Source organism: Sus scrofa, chromosome 11, assembly GCF_000003025.6.
Source record: "Sus scrofa isolate TJ Tabasco breed Duroc chromosome 11, Sscrofa11.1, whole genome shotgun sequence".
Classification (NCBI taxonomy): domain Eukaryota; kingdom Metazoa; phylum Chordata; class Mammalia; order Artiodactyla; family Suidae; genus Sus; species Sus scrofa.
This window is the reverse complement of record NC_010453.5, coordinates 67,652,570-67,665,425: the sequence shown is the minus strand read 5'-3', so window position 1 is coordinate 67,665,425 and position 12,856 is coordinate 67,652,570. Positions and strand designations below refer to the sequence as shown.

General features: G+C 46.7%; 1 protein-coding gene across 1 annotated transcript in view; it reads left to right on the top strand.

The window, feature by feature from the left end:
- The window catches only part of SLC15A1 (solute carrier family 15 member 1), a gene marked incomplete at its 5' end in the record, with an annotated part of 37,650 nt that extends 25,032 nt beyond the window's left edge, over positions 1–12,618 (top strand). The window contains 5 exon segments of the mRNA NM_214347.1: positions 6,856–6,963; positions 7,096–7,204; positions 8,403–8,546; positions 10,328–10,435; positions 11,865–12,618. Coding sequence (NP_999512.1) covers positions 6,856–6,963; positions 7,096–7,204; positions 8,403–8,546; positions 10,328–10,435; positions 11,865–12,056 — 661 coding nt within the window.

The following is a 12,856-nucleotide window of genomic DNA, read 5'->3' as shown; positions in this document are numbered from 1 at the left end:
ATTCCCCCCCTCCTGCTCGCCCTCTTCCCTCTGCCCCTCCCCCTCCTCATCCCCCGTTTCCCCCTCCTCATCCTTCTCCCCCTCCTCCTCTCCTCCTCCCCCTGTTCTGCCTCCTCCTCCTGCTCTCCCTCCTCCCCTCCTTCCCCCATTCCCCTCTTCCTCACCTCCCCCATTCCCCCTCCCCTCCTCCCTCCCTCTCTTCCCCCTGCCCTCCTCCTCCCCATTCCCCCTCCTCCCTCTGCTCTCCCTCCTCCTTCTCCCTCTCCCCCTCATCCCCCATTCCCCTCTCCCTTCCCCTTGCTCTCCCTCCTCCATCCCCCTCTCCTCCTCCTCCCTGTTCCCCCTCCTGCTGCTCTCTCTCCTCTCCCTCCTCCCTCTGCTCTCCCTCCTCCTTCTCTCTCTCCCCTCTTCCCCCATTCCCCTCTCCCTTCCCCTTGCTCTCCCTCCTCCTCCTGCTCTCCCTCCTCCTCCCTGTTCCCCTCCTGCTGCTCTCTCTCCTCTCCCTCCTCCTCCTGCTCTCCCTCCTCCCCTCCTTCTTCTCCCCCCATTCCCCTCCCTACCTCCTCCCCCATTCCGCCTCCCCTCCTCTCTCCCCTCTCTTCCCCCCGCCCTCCTCCTCCCCATTCCCCTTCCTCCCTCTGCTCTCCCTCCTCCTTCTCCCTCTGCCTCTCCTCTCCCGTATTCCCCCTCCCCTCCCCTTGCTCTCCCTCCTCCCTCCCCCTCTGCCCCTCCTCCTCCCTGTTCCCCCTCCTGCTGCTCTCCCTCCTCCTCCTCCTCTTGTTCTCCCTCCTCCCCCTCCCTCTCTCCCCCCTCCTCCCCTTCTCCACCTTCTCCTCCTCCCTTTCTTTGATGAGATCTTGGAAAAGAAGGAGGCATTAGGTCAGCAGCACTGTACCCCACCAATCCCACCATGTGGTAAAAGATAAACTAGAAACTTTTTCTTTTAATTGGAAACAACAAATCCTAATGGATCAATGGTCTTATTATTTCAGTAATGCCCAGGAGACTATACATTTTTTTTTTAAATGGAAGTTCTGAAAAACCAGTGTCAGAAACAAACTGATAATTAGGACAACTTTGAAAATTTCACGAAGTCAGACTTCTGAGTAATATAGGAAATAAAGGAAGAGGGCAACTTAAGCGCCATGGAATCCTCTTACTTGTGTGTATCAGGAGGCTGCAGGACCTAAACAGATTACCTTAAGTACAGTCTTTTATTTTGGGGGTTTTGTGTTTTGGTTTTTTTTTTTTTTTTTTTTTCGTCTTTTTAGGGCCGCTCTGTGGCCTATGAGGTTCCCAGGCTAGGAGTCTAATTGGAGCTGTAGCTGCCAGCCTACACCACAGCTCACAGAAATGCCGGATCCCTCAACCCACTGAGTGAGGCCAGGGATCAAACCTGCGTCCTCATGGATGCTAGTCAGATTCGTTTCTGCTGAGCCACGATGGGAGCTCAGTGCAGTCTTTTAAATAAAGTAGCAATATTTCAGTCATTGTAAATCCATTCCAAGAGCAATAGTTTGCATCCATTAACCCCAAGCTCCCGATCCCTCCTGCTCCCTCCCTCTCCCCCTGGGCAGCCACAAGTCTATTCTCCAAGTCTTTGATTTTCTTTTCTGTGGAAACGTTCATTTGTGCTGTATATTAGGTTCCAGTTATAAGTGATATCATATGGTATTTGTCTTTCTCTTTCTAACTTATTTCTGTCAGTATGAGAGAGTCTCGTTCCATCCATGTTGCTGCAAATGGCATTGTCGTTTCTTTTTTATGGCTGAGTAGTATTCCATTGCGAATATATACCACATCTTCCTAATCCAATCACCTGTTGATGGACATTTGGGTTGTTTCCATGTCTTGGCTATTGTGAATAGTGCTGCAATGAACATGCGAGTGCATGTATCTTTTTTAAGGAGAGTTTTACAGTGGAAAAAATTTCAGTCAAAAATTGGTTGAGAACTTGTATTGATCTTTCTCATTCATTTTTTTTTAACATTACATGTTGCTAAATAAACAAGTTTTTGGCATGTTTTTAAACCTATGTTATTTTCCTATATATCTGTCATTCTGTAATAATAATATGATATATTACATTAAAAATATTATTTTAGCAGTTAGCCATATTGATACATGTATCCCTTATCCAGTTGCCTAAACCATTGTACAATATTCTATCTCATGGATATACCACATTTTTTGTTTACGTATTTTTTAAATTAATTTTTTATGAAGTATAGTTAATTTACAATGTCATGCTATATCACAGTTTTTTTAGTCTATCCCTCTATTTGAAGAAATTTAGGCTATCTTCACCTTTCCAAACAATGTCATAATCCACACTCACATATGTTTTTGTCCACATGTGGGAAGTTTCTCAAGGGCAGTGATCTTTAAACCTTTTATCACATTCAGTAAACATTTTGAGCCCTTTGACAACGTATGAATATGGTATCCTTTATAAATTACATATATATGTATACACTACAGTACCAACATAATGCGTGCATCACAAGTAATACAAAAAAGAACTATAAAGATAAGAGAAGTTAAAACAATATTTTACAAATATTCTTATTCACTAGTGGTACAAAAATCATTTGTGTTGATAATATGATTATATACGTCATTAGTTACTAAAAGTCTCAATTTAACATTTGAAAAAGGCTATGCAGAAAGCCTGGATGTCAGTTTATTTCAATCCTGGTTTTCAAGACTGCCAGATTGAAGATGCTTCAAGAAGGGACTGTGCCTGAGGCATGACTGGCCATAAGTAGATTCAAAAAATAGTTTCAGGAGTGGCTCAGTGGTTAACAAACCTGACTAGTATCCATGAGGATTCGGGTTCGATCTCTGGACTCGCTCAGTGAGTTAAGGATCCGGCGTTGCTGTGAGCTGTGGTGTAGGTCGCAGACACGGCTCAGGTCTGGTGTTGCTGTGGCTCTGGCGTAGGCCGGCAGCTACAGCTCCAATTCGACCCCTAGCCTGGGAACCTCCATATGCAGCAGGTATGGCCCTAAAAAGACCAAAACAAAAAACAAACAAAAAAAAGCTTCAAGCTTCATTTTAAAAATTGTGACGTTTTCAACAAATGGTACTGAGACAATGGGAAATCCACATGCAAAAGACTGAAGTTGGACCTTCCACTGATACCAGACGCAGAAATTAGCTTAAAGGATCATAGACCTAAATATAACTAAATCAATACCAGTTGTAGAAGAAAAATAGGAGTGAATCTTTGTGACCTTGGGTTAGGCGACAGTTTCTTAAATATGAAACCAAATGCACAGACAACAAAAGAAAAAAAAAGCAGCTTAGGCGTCTTCAAAATTGAAAACATTTGTGCTACAAATGATGTAAAGGCCAACCCACAGAAAGAGAGAAAATAGTTGCAAATCATATATTTGATTAGAGACATTCCAAATATATAAAGAATTATTATGTACAGCATTGTAATTCAACTATACTCTAATTTAAAAATGTTTTTAAAATGCAATTCAATTTAAAAACAAATCCTTACAACTCAATAATAAAAGGACAAATAACCCATTTTTTTTAATGGGGCAAAGTATTTGAAGAGGTATTTATCCAAAGAAAATAAGTTATTGGCTAAAAAGCACATGAAAAGCTGCTCAGCCTCATTGCTCATTAGGGAAATGCAAATCTAAATCACAAAGAGATACCATGTCACATTCACTAGGCTGCAATGAATAAATCTTTAAAAACATAAGTGTTGGCAAGGAGGCAGATAAATTGGAATCCTTGCACATTGCTGGTGGAACTATAAAATGATGCAACTACTTGGAAAAACTGTTTCTCAAACTAGTAAACATGGAGTTACCGTATGGCCTAGCAGTTTTGCTCCTAGGAATATAGCCCCCCAAAATGGAAAGTATATGTCCCACTCAAAAACTTGAAGATGAAAGTTCATAGCAGCATTATTGGCAATATGCAAGATGTGGAAACACCTCAAATGCCCATCAGTGATAAACAAACTGTGGTCTAGCCACACAGGGGAATATCATTCAGCCATGAAAAGGAATGGGGTGCTGATACATACGCTATAATGTGAATACGCCTTGAAAACATTATGCCAAGTGCAAGAAGCCCAACCCAGAGATCTCCTGCCGTATGATTCCATTTACATGAAATGGAGGCGGGCAGGTGCACAGGGACAGAAAGCAGATTAGCGAGTGGTTTCCATGGGCTGGGGACAGGGACACGGAGAGGCAGGGCCATTGGCTGTTGCTCTTGGGGTGATGAGAACTGGACTGTTGTGATGGTTGTACAACCCTGTGAGTACAGTGAACTCACCAAGGTGCACACGTTGAAGGGGAGAATTTTGCAGTAGGGAAATTATATCTCATAAAGCCCCCCCTTTGTTTAACTAAAAAGGAACAACTATCACTGTCCCTTGGTTACTCTTCAAGGAACTGGTCCCATCTTGTCGTTTTCTCACTGGTTCCCCCTCTCCATGCCTCATCCCGTGATCCTAGATCCTGGTGCTTCTGAGAAGCCCAACTTAAAGCCTTAATGGGACCCTAGGATTTGCGCCACGAGAACACTTAGAGAACCACAGATCCTAAACCTCCTCTTTCTTCGCCCTTCAAAGCACCCAGAATATGTTTATGTTTATGTGTTGCTGTTTGCGCTGTACTATTTTGTATGTATATGAAAACACATCTGCTATTTGTGATGCTGCTTTTTTTTCCAGGTTATTTCCATTCTTACTCGCATTTTGTACCAGCCCTGAGACACATGTCAGGCAGACGAGTCTTCCTTAAGTCCTAGGGTACAATTTAGTCAGTCTTATGGCTTATAGTATATACAGCCAGGACCCCTGCCCAGGGTCTGTTTCCTAATCTCATACTATTTTCACTATCTTTCTCATTTAAAAAAAAAAATTATTGAAGTATAGTTGTGTGAATTTCTGTTGGTCAGCAAAGCGATTCAGAGAGATATACCGATACATACTATACACACACGCTCCTTCTTTGTCATATGCTTTTCCATGATGGTTTTACAGGATAGTAAATATAGTTGCCTGTGCTCCACAGTGGGACCTCGTTGCTCATCCATTCTGTCTATAGTAGTTGGCACCTGCTAATCCCAAACTCCCGAGCCATCCCTCCTCCAGCCGCCCTCCTCCTTGGTCACCACAAGGAGGTTCTCTGTGAATCTGATTCTGTTTTGCAGATGAGTCATTTTGTGTCATAGGCCACATATAGGTGATCTCATAGGCTGTTTGTCTTTCTCTTTCTGACTTGCTTCACTTTAGTACGAGAATCTCTAGGTGCATCCGTGTTGCTGCAAATGGCGTTATTTCCTTCTTTTCTGTGGCTGAGCAGTATTCCATTGGGTAAATAAATGCAGCACGTCTACTTTATCCATTCCTCTGTTGGTGGACGTTTAGGTGGTTTCCGTCCCTGTGTCTCTTTTGATATTTCATCTTAATCTTTTTCAACAGTGTCATTTACAATTTGGAGCAGTACTCATCCTCTTAGGCTCCTGTTGACCTGTATCAGGCTCAGTTGTCTGTATGAAGCCCCTGTCAAACAACACAAGGCAAATGCCCAAGGACTTCCGGCACTGAGTCGAATTCATAGAAATGTTCTTTCAGTCCCTCAGTTGGCCCAGGAGTAATTTGGCCACAAAGGAGATGAAACCTGGCCACTGTTGACAAAAATTAATGAGTAGTCGATGTGAAGGAGAAGTAGAGCATTTGAGGCCAGCGGCCCTGAGGGTTGGAACCCAGGAGACAGTTGTTCAGAAAACTCTGAGCGCTGTTGCCCTTGTTAGAAGTCAAAGGTGCTTCACTTACACAAAAGTATTTCAAAACATACGTTTTCGAGAGCTCAGAATGACACACTGTGTTTTTATATAAGGGTCACCAGAAGCGATTCCACATCCCTAAAATAGATGGTGATGGAATGTAATTTCTGTGGGGTTTTTTTTGGGGGGGGGGAGCCACACCCACGTCATATGGAAGCTCCCAGGCTGGGGGTTGAATGGGAGCTGCAGCTGCCAGTCTACACCACAGCCACAGAAACACTTGAGTTGTTTACCTCCTAAGAGCCATATGAGTGCTGCATGTGTAGACAGATGCTTAGAGATCCTGGCTTGAATGTTCCAGGCTGCAGGAGACTCTGTCCCACGGAGGAAGCAGTGCTGTCCCCAATCAAACCAGGAGCTTGGGCACAGGGGACACTGCAGAGATTGGAAGTCTTGGGACCTGACACCCTGTCTGACCGGGGGTTCCATTCGCAGCCTGACTCCCGCGGGGTGCCACCTGCAGACATAGGTCCCTACCCTCCGAAGGGAATCCCTCTAGTCTGTCTCTGATGGCTGGGCTGGCCCACTGCTTCCTCGCCACTTCCTGGGCCCCTCCCTGCCTCAGGCTCTGCTGTAGAGCGAAAGGAAGAAACGGGCTCTCCTGCCCCCCAAAGAAGCCCCAGTTGGAGGCTGCCTTTTAGTACTGGGCAACTTCTGCTTTGGGTTCTTTTCCGCTTTGTCTCTCAAGCTTCTGAAGCAATGAGAAAAGTGACACGCTTGCCTTCTGGGAGGGGACAGGGTCAGCACCGACGTCAATCCATGCTTCACATCCCCACTGTCATCACCGTGGTGCCTGGCCACAAAGTGCTTAGAACCGGCCTTTAACTGTTTAATAAACTCTCGCAGGTGTGTTCTCATGGGCAGGTGCACAAAGGCACACCTGGGCTTGGATACTTGCTGCCTTTAGACACCTGCTGCCAACATCTCAGTTCCCTCCAAAAGGGAAACGAGCCCAACCTCAGATGCCTCTCCTGGACCCTAGAGCAGCTCCATCCAGGATCTGGTCACGAGAGCGTGGGTTTTGTGTTTCAGATTTGTAAATACTTTTGACGAGAGCTTCAATGTCACGATGGATGGGAAAGTCTACATAGATGTCACCAGTCACAACGCCAGCGCCTATCAGTTTTTTCCTTCAGGCGCGTAAGTACCTACACCGATCACGTTGCTCCAAAGTTCAGGAGTTTCCAGTTTTTTTTTTTTTTTTTTTTAAATAATACATTGGCGCTTTCCACGCCACGAACGTTGGCCTGTATTCTTCTTTCTCTTCCACAGAAAAAGCTTCATCGTGCACTCACCGGAGATTTCACCGCAGTGTAAAAATAATTTCACGTCCTCCAGCCTTGAATTTGGCAGCGCGTTTACCTATGTGATCACGAGGAAGGTGAGTCAAGGCCCTGACACAGAAGTTCTGCTCCCACCCTGTGGATAGGATGCCAGGATGCGGCTTTCACATGGGCTTAGAATTAACTCACTTGACCGCGGATTCTTGAGTTGGTCACTGCCTTCCGTTCATGGTGAGAATACAATTAAACAGGCCGACTTACTCTAAAAGTTCACGACCACCCGTGTCTGATGCTTCCTCCTAGACTGTGAACATGGACTTTTCAGGAAGCTGTCAATGTTCTCCACCAACCGAGCTTCCAATCGCCTCTCTTACTTAGGAGAAAAATGCCAGTGAGCATATTTTTCAGGTCCCACTGGGGCCATCCCATCTCAAGTATAAAATACGGTGTTGCTGGAGTTCCTGTTGTGGCGCAGTGGTTAACAAATCCATGGCTAGGAACCATGAGGTTGCGGGTTCAATCCCTGGCCTTGCTCAGTGGGTTAAGGATCCGGTGTTGCCGTGAGCTGAGGTGTGGGTTGCAGACGCAGCTCGAATCCTGCGTTACTGTGGCTCTGGCGTAGGCCAGTGGCTACAGCTCCGATTCGACCCCTAGCCTGGGAACCTCCAAATGCCGCGCATGCAGCCCTAGAAATGGCAAAGGAAAAATAAAAAATAAAATACAGTGTTGCATATTTACATTGAAAACGTGGGAGGCCCCGTCGTGGCTCAGTGGTAACAAACCCGACTAGGATCCATGAAGATGCAGGTTTGATCCCTGGCCTCCCTCAGTGGGTTGAGGATCCGGTGTTGCTGTGAGCGGTCGTATAGGTGGCAGATGCGGCTTGGATCCTGCATCGCTGTGGCTGTGGCATAGGCCAGTAGCTACCGTCCAATTTGACCCCAGCCTAGAAACTTCCACATGCTGTGAGTGTGGCCCTAAAAAAAAGCGAAAGAAAGAAAGAAAGAGAGAGAGAGAGAGAGAGAAAGAAAGAAAGAAAGAAAGAGAAAGAAAGAAAGAGAGAGAGAAAGAAAGAAAGAGAAAGAAAGAGAGAGAGAGAGAGAAAGAGAGAGAGAGAGAGAGAAAGAGAGAAAGAAAGAAAGAAAGAAAGAAAGAAAGAGAGAGAGGTATACTTACAGGATCCATCCTATGCCGTGATTCTGGAGGTCCAAATTCATCTGGCCCGTCTGAGCCGTTTTATTCTGGAAGCAGTCTCCATTTTCACTTCTTCTTCTCGCTTTTGCCTTTCTGGTTTAGGAGGACAGCTGCCCCGATCTGAAGATTTTTGAGGATATTTCCCCCAATACGATTAACATGGCTCTGCAGATCCCGCAGTATTTCCTCATCACCTGCGGCGAGGTGGTCTTCTCTGTCACGGGACTGGAGTTCTCCTATTCTCAGGTCACTCGTCTACTGTTGCACAGCACCCCCTACAACCCTGCCTCCAAAAACGGCTCCTGGGACTGAATTAAAAGCTGGGGTAGTCCTGTGTTTACAGTGTAAAAAAAAAACTCTAGAAAGCTTTGAGGTAGATTCTCCCAAACAGGGTTCTGAGGACCATCAAGTTTTATACACTGAAAAAGAACATTATTCTGTTTGGAGTTCCCACTGTGGCTCAGCGGTAATGAACCCGACTAATATCCACGAGGACATGGGTTTGATCCCCGGCCTTGCTCAGTGGGTTAAGGATCTGGCATTGCTGTGAGCTGTGGTGTGGGTCAAAGACATGGCTCAGATTCTGCGTTGCTGTGGCTGTGGTGTAGGCTGGCAGCTGTAGCTTCAATTCAACCCCTGGCCTGGGAACCTCCATATGCTGCACCAGTGGCCCTAAAAAGACCAAAAAAAAAAAAAAAAAAAAAAAAAAAGAATATTACTCGGTTCAGCATTGTGTGTACATCTCATAGGTGTCTGATTCCAGTCATTTAGTAGAGATTTGGGGTCCTAAGTAGGAAAAACTATATTAAGGACCATTACTAGGGTCACGATGGTAGGGGGAGCCCACATTCTGAAACAGCGCCACTGACAGCAGTGCTCATTTGCAGTCTCTGTGTCCTCATTAGCTTCAAGGCTCAGGTGACATCCCTTTGTAGTGCCCAGTAAACACCCTGATTTTTTTTTTCAGCTGCACCTGTCACGGTTCCCAGGCTATGGATCAAACCCGTGCCACAGCCCTGACCTGAGCCACAGCAGTGACAATACCGGATCCTTAACTACTAGGCCTCCGGGGAAGTCCTAAACACACTGGTTAAGGCCTAGCCTTTCAAAGTTTTAAAAAAAAAAAAAACAGTATCGCTTTTGTGTGTATTAGACTAATGATGCAAATTTTGCTAATACCTGAGTCAGAGCTGAGTTTCTGAACTATTTTATCAAAATACCATTAGAAGAGTTCCTGTTGTGGTTCAGCGGGTTAAGAACCCGACTTGTATCCATGAGGATGCGGGTTCAACCCCTGGCCTCCCTCAGTGGGTTAAGGTTCCGGCATTGTCATGAGCTGCAGCGTAGGTCACAGATGCAGCTCAGATCTGGCATGGCTGTGGCTGTGAGGTAGGCTGGCAGCTGCAGCTCCGATGCTGCCCCTAGCCTGGGAACTTCCACATGCTGCAGGTGTAGCCATAAAAATGAAAAAAGAAAAAAAAAAAACAAAACACAGTTAGAGTCGTCATAGCCCCACCATACCTAGTACCGTCAGTTTTCGCAGTGAAGACGGTAATGAGGGTGGGATAATCGCCTTCTGCAGTGACCTCACCGTCGAATTCAGGAGGTGACTGTAACCCAGGTGCCAAGAGTTTGAAGAGGGGTTTTGGCGACGTGACAGGGAGGTTCACAAAAGACCAAGACGACAGTGCAGAGAGCAGCGTCCCTTTTGAGAGAAGAGTAGTTTAGACCAAATAGCCGTGCTTGAAACCCCTTCTGTAGAAAGAGAATCGGTTCCTCTGCAGACTTGTCGCTTCCTTAGGATGACCGCTTGGCGAGCGTGTGGAGACGGAAAACAGAGGATTCGTGTATGTTCGTGCAGCGTGTGCCTCGGGATGGCTGGGTGTCCGCGGGATAACCCTTTTTGGTTTAAGCCAACCTGACTCTTACGGTGCACGTGGGGGCCAGGCAGCCTCATTAAATGCGTGGGTGAGTGAGCCGTGTTCTTCTGCTCTGAGCTTGGGACTCACTCTGCTTCACTTCCTCAGGCTCCTTCCAACATGAAGTCGGTGCTTCAAGCAGGATGGCTGTTGACCGTGGCTGTTGGCAACATCATCGTGCTTATCGTGGCAGGAGCAGGCCAGTTCAGTGAACAGGTAGGGGCTGGAAAAGAGGTTGCGTGAACGTCTGTCTTAGCTGTGAATGGTTATCTTGACAACCCTCTGCCCCCCGCCCCAGCCACGCATATACACATGGGCCTCTTGGCCAACGGCTGAGTACAACTGCCAAGCCAGCCAGACAGGGCGATGCCAAATAGTCCTATGGCCAAGTGTGTGCTGATCCTTCTGATTTCTGCCTGGTGTTAGACAGCTGGAAAATAGCCAGGTGTCACCAGATGGGTCACCAGACGTACACCCTACGGTGGTTTCCTCTCCCAGTAAAGATCTTGGCGTTCTCATTGTGACTCAGCGGGTTAAACACCCGACAGAGTATCTGGGAGGCTGCGGGTTCGAGCCCTGGCCTCGCTCAGTGGGTTAAGGATCCAGCATTACCACGAGCTGTGACATAGGTCACAGATGCAGCTCAGATCCAGCGTTGCTGTGGCTGTGGTGTCAGCTGGCAGCTGCAGCTCCACTGTAACCCCTGGCCCAGGAACTTCCATAGGCTGCAGGTGCAGCTGTAAAAAATCAAAATAAGTAAATAATAATAATAATAATAAAGAAAGATCCTCCCTAGCTTCAGCGAATGCAGCTTAATGGCCCCAAACCAGGCATGTGATCTGGAAAGTTTCATATCCCTGAAGTTAAAGCCATCCTGTAGGTTGTCATTGTATAATAAAATGAGAGCTTTTCCGGTACTGAAACGCTCCCCTCTGGTGCTCAGCATCTCCGCCTCATGAGGGGGCGGTCCCTCGCCCCGTCAGATTCGTCACTGCCCCCACCGGGTCCCACCAGAGCCCGTGCTAATCCTGCATGGCCATGACCGCACGGCGTTGCCAGAGGATACCACGGGGGGCTGAGAACATTTCAGCACATTCTTTTTGCCTCGAGAGCACTGCCTGGTGTTCTGGGGTCCCCTGTCCTTCCAGGGGCCAGCTCTGTGCCTTAAGACTGGTTTTCAGAAAGTTTCTCTCCTCTTCCCCAAGTCCTGGGTGTCTGCACACCAGAGATGTTAGGAAAATGTTAACGTTATACCTGGACGTTCAAGAAAAGCTGGACCAAGAAATTATCACAACGTTGTAAATCAACTATGCTTCAATAAAACGTTAAAAAATGGGGGAAAAAAAAAGAAAAGCTGGACAGGAGTTCCCTGGAGACCTAGCCATTAAGGATTCAGCATTGTCACTCCTGTGGCTCGGGTTCAATCCTTGGCCTGGAAACTTCTGCATGCCAGGAGCACACCCCCTGACGCCCCCCCAAAAAAACCCTAGCCAATCTATATCGTGGCAGCAACCTACCAATTTTCCCCAACAGCTTAATTCCCAAGCACCTCCCCTCTGGATGTAGCAGGGAGATGGACCTGAGAGACAGACATTTCCATAACCTGCACTGTGTTTCTTTCTTTCTTGCTCCAATTCCTTCCAAGTGGGCCGAGTACGTTCTGTTTGCGGGGTTGCTCCTCGCCGTCTGCATAATATTTGCCATCATGGCTCGATTCTACACGTACATCAACCCAGCAGAGGTTGAAGCTCAGTTTGATATGGACGAAAAGAAAAAGTACCTGGGAAAGGATAGCCTGTACCCCAAGCTGGACACCGACGTACAGACGCAGATGTGACCATCAAGAAGCACGTGGAGGATGGCGTGGGCCCAGAATGTGCCCGGGCCTCCTGTCCCCTGGTGACAGGACCCTCTGCTGGGTGGCCCCTGATGGGAACGACTTGAGGACAGTGAACCAAACCAAGAAAGCTCTTTTCTAAGCAGCCAGCCATGAACCTAAAACTCTAAAACATGTCCTGCTGTTCCTTTTCTTTTTTAGAGACGTCTTTAAAAGTACACACACATATGTGCACACACACACACACAACACTGGGTCCATACCCTGCATGTTACTCCTTTCCTACCACACAAATCAAGTCATTTGCGATTAACTTAAGTTTTTGAAATGGTGGCAAAGTTGTGTATTGTTTGCATTCAGACATTCTATGGAAACGGTGTTAAACAAGACAGGAGCCAAGATGAAATGTGAGCGTATGGGGTTTGCAGTGGAAATTGATGAGACTGCCCTCTTCCCTGATAACTTTACCTTCTGTTTGAGTTTTGTTTTTTCCAGATCCTCCCTCTTTTTAAATTATGTGTCACTCAAAAAACCAGCCGAGTAAAGAAGGCAAGTCATGGTTTTTGGTGTTTCAATGGTATGAAATAAATTCTTGTTCTGAAGAGTGTGTATTTTGAGGCAGAGTAAGAAATTCCTGGGAGTTCCCGTTGTGGCGCAGAGGAAACGAATCCGACTAGGAACCAGGAGGTTGCGGGTTTGATCCCTGGCCCTGCTCAGTGGGTTAAGGATCTGGTGTTGCCATGAGCTGTGGTGTGGGTCGCAGACACAGCTCAGATCTGGCATTGTTGTGGCTGTGGTGT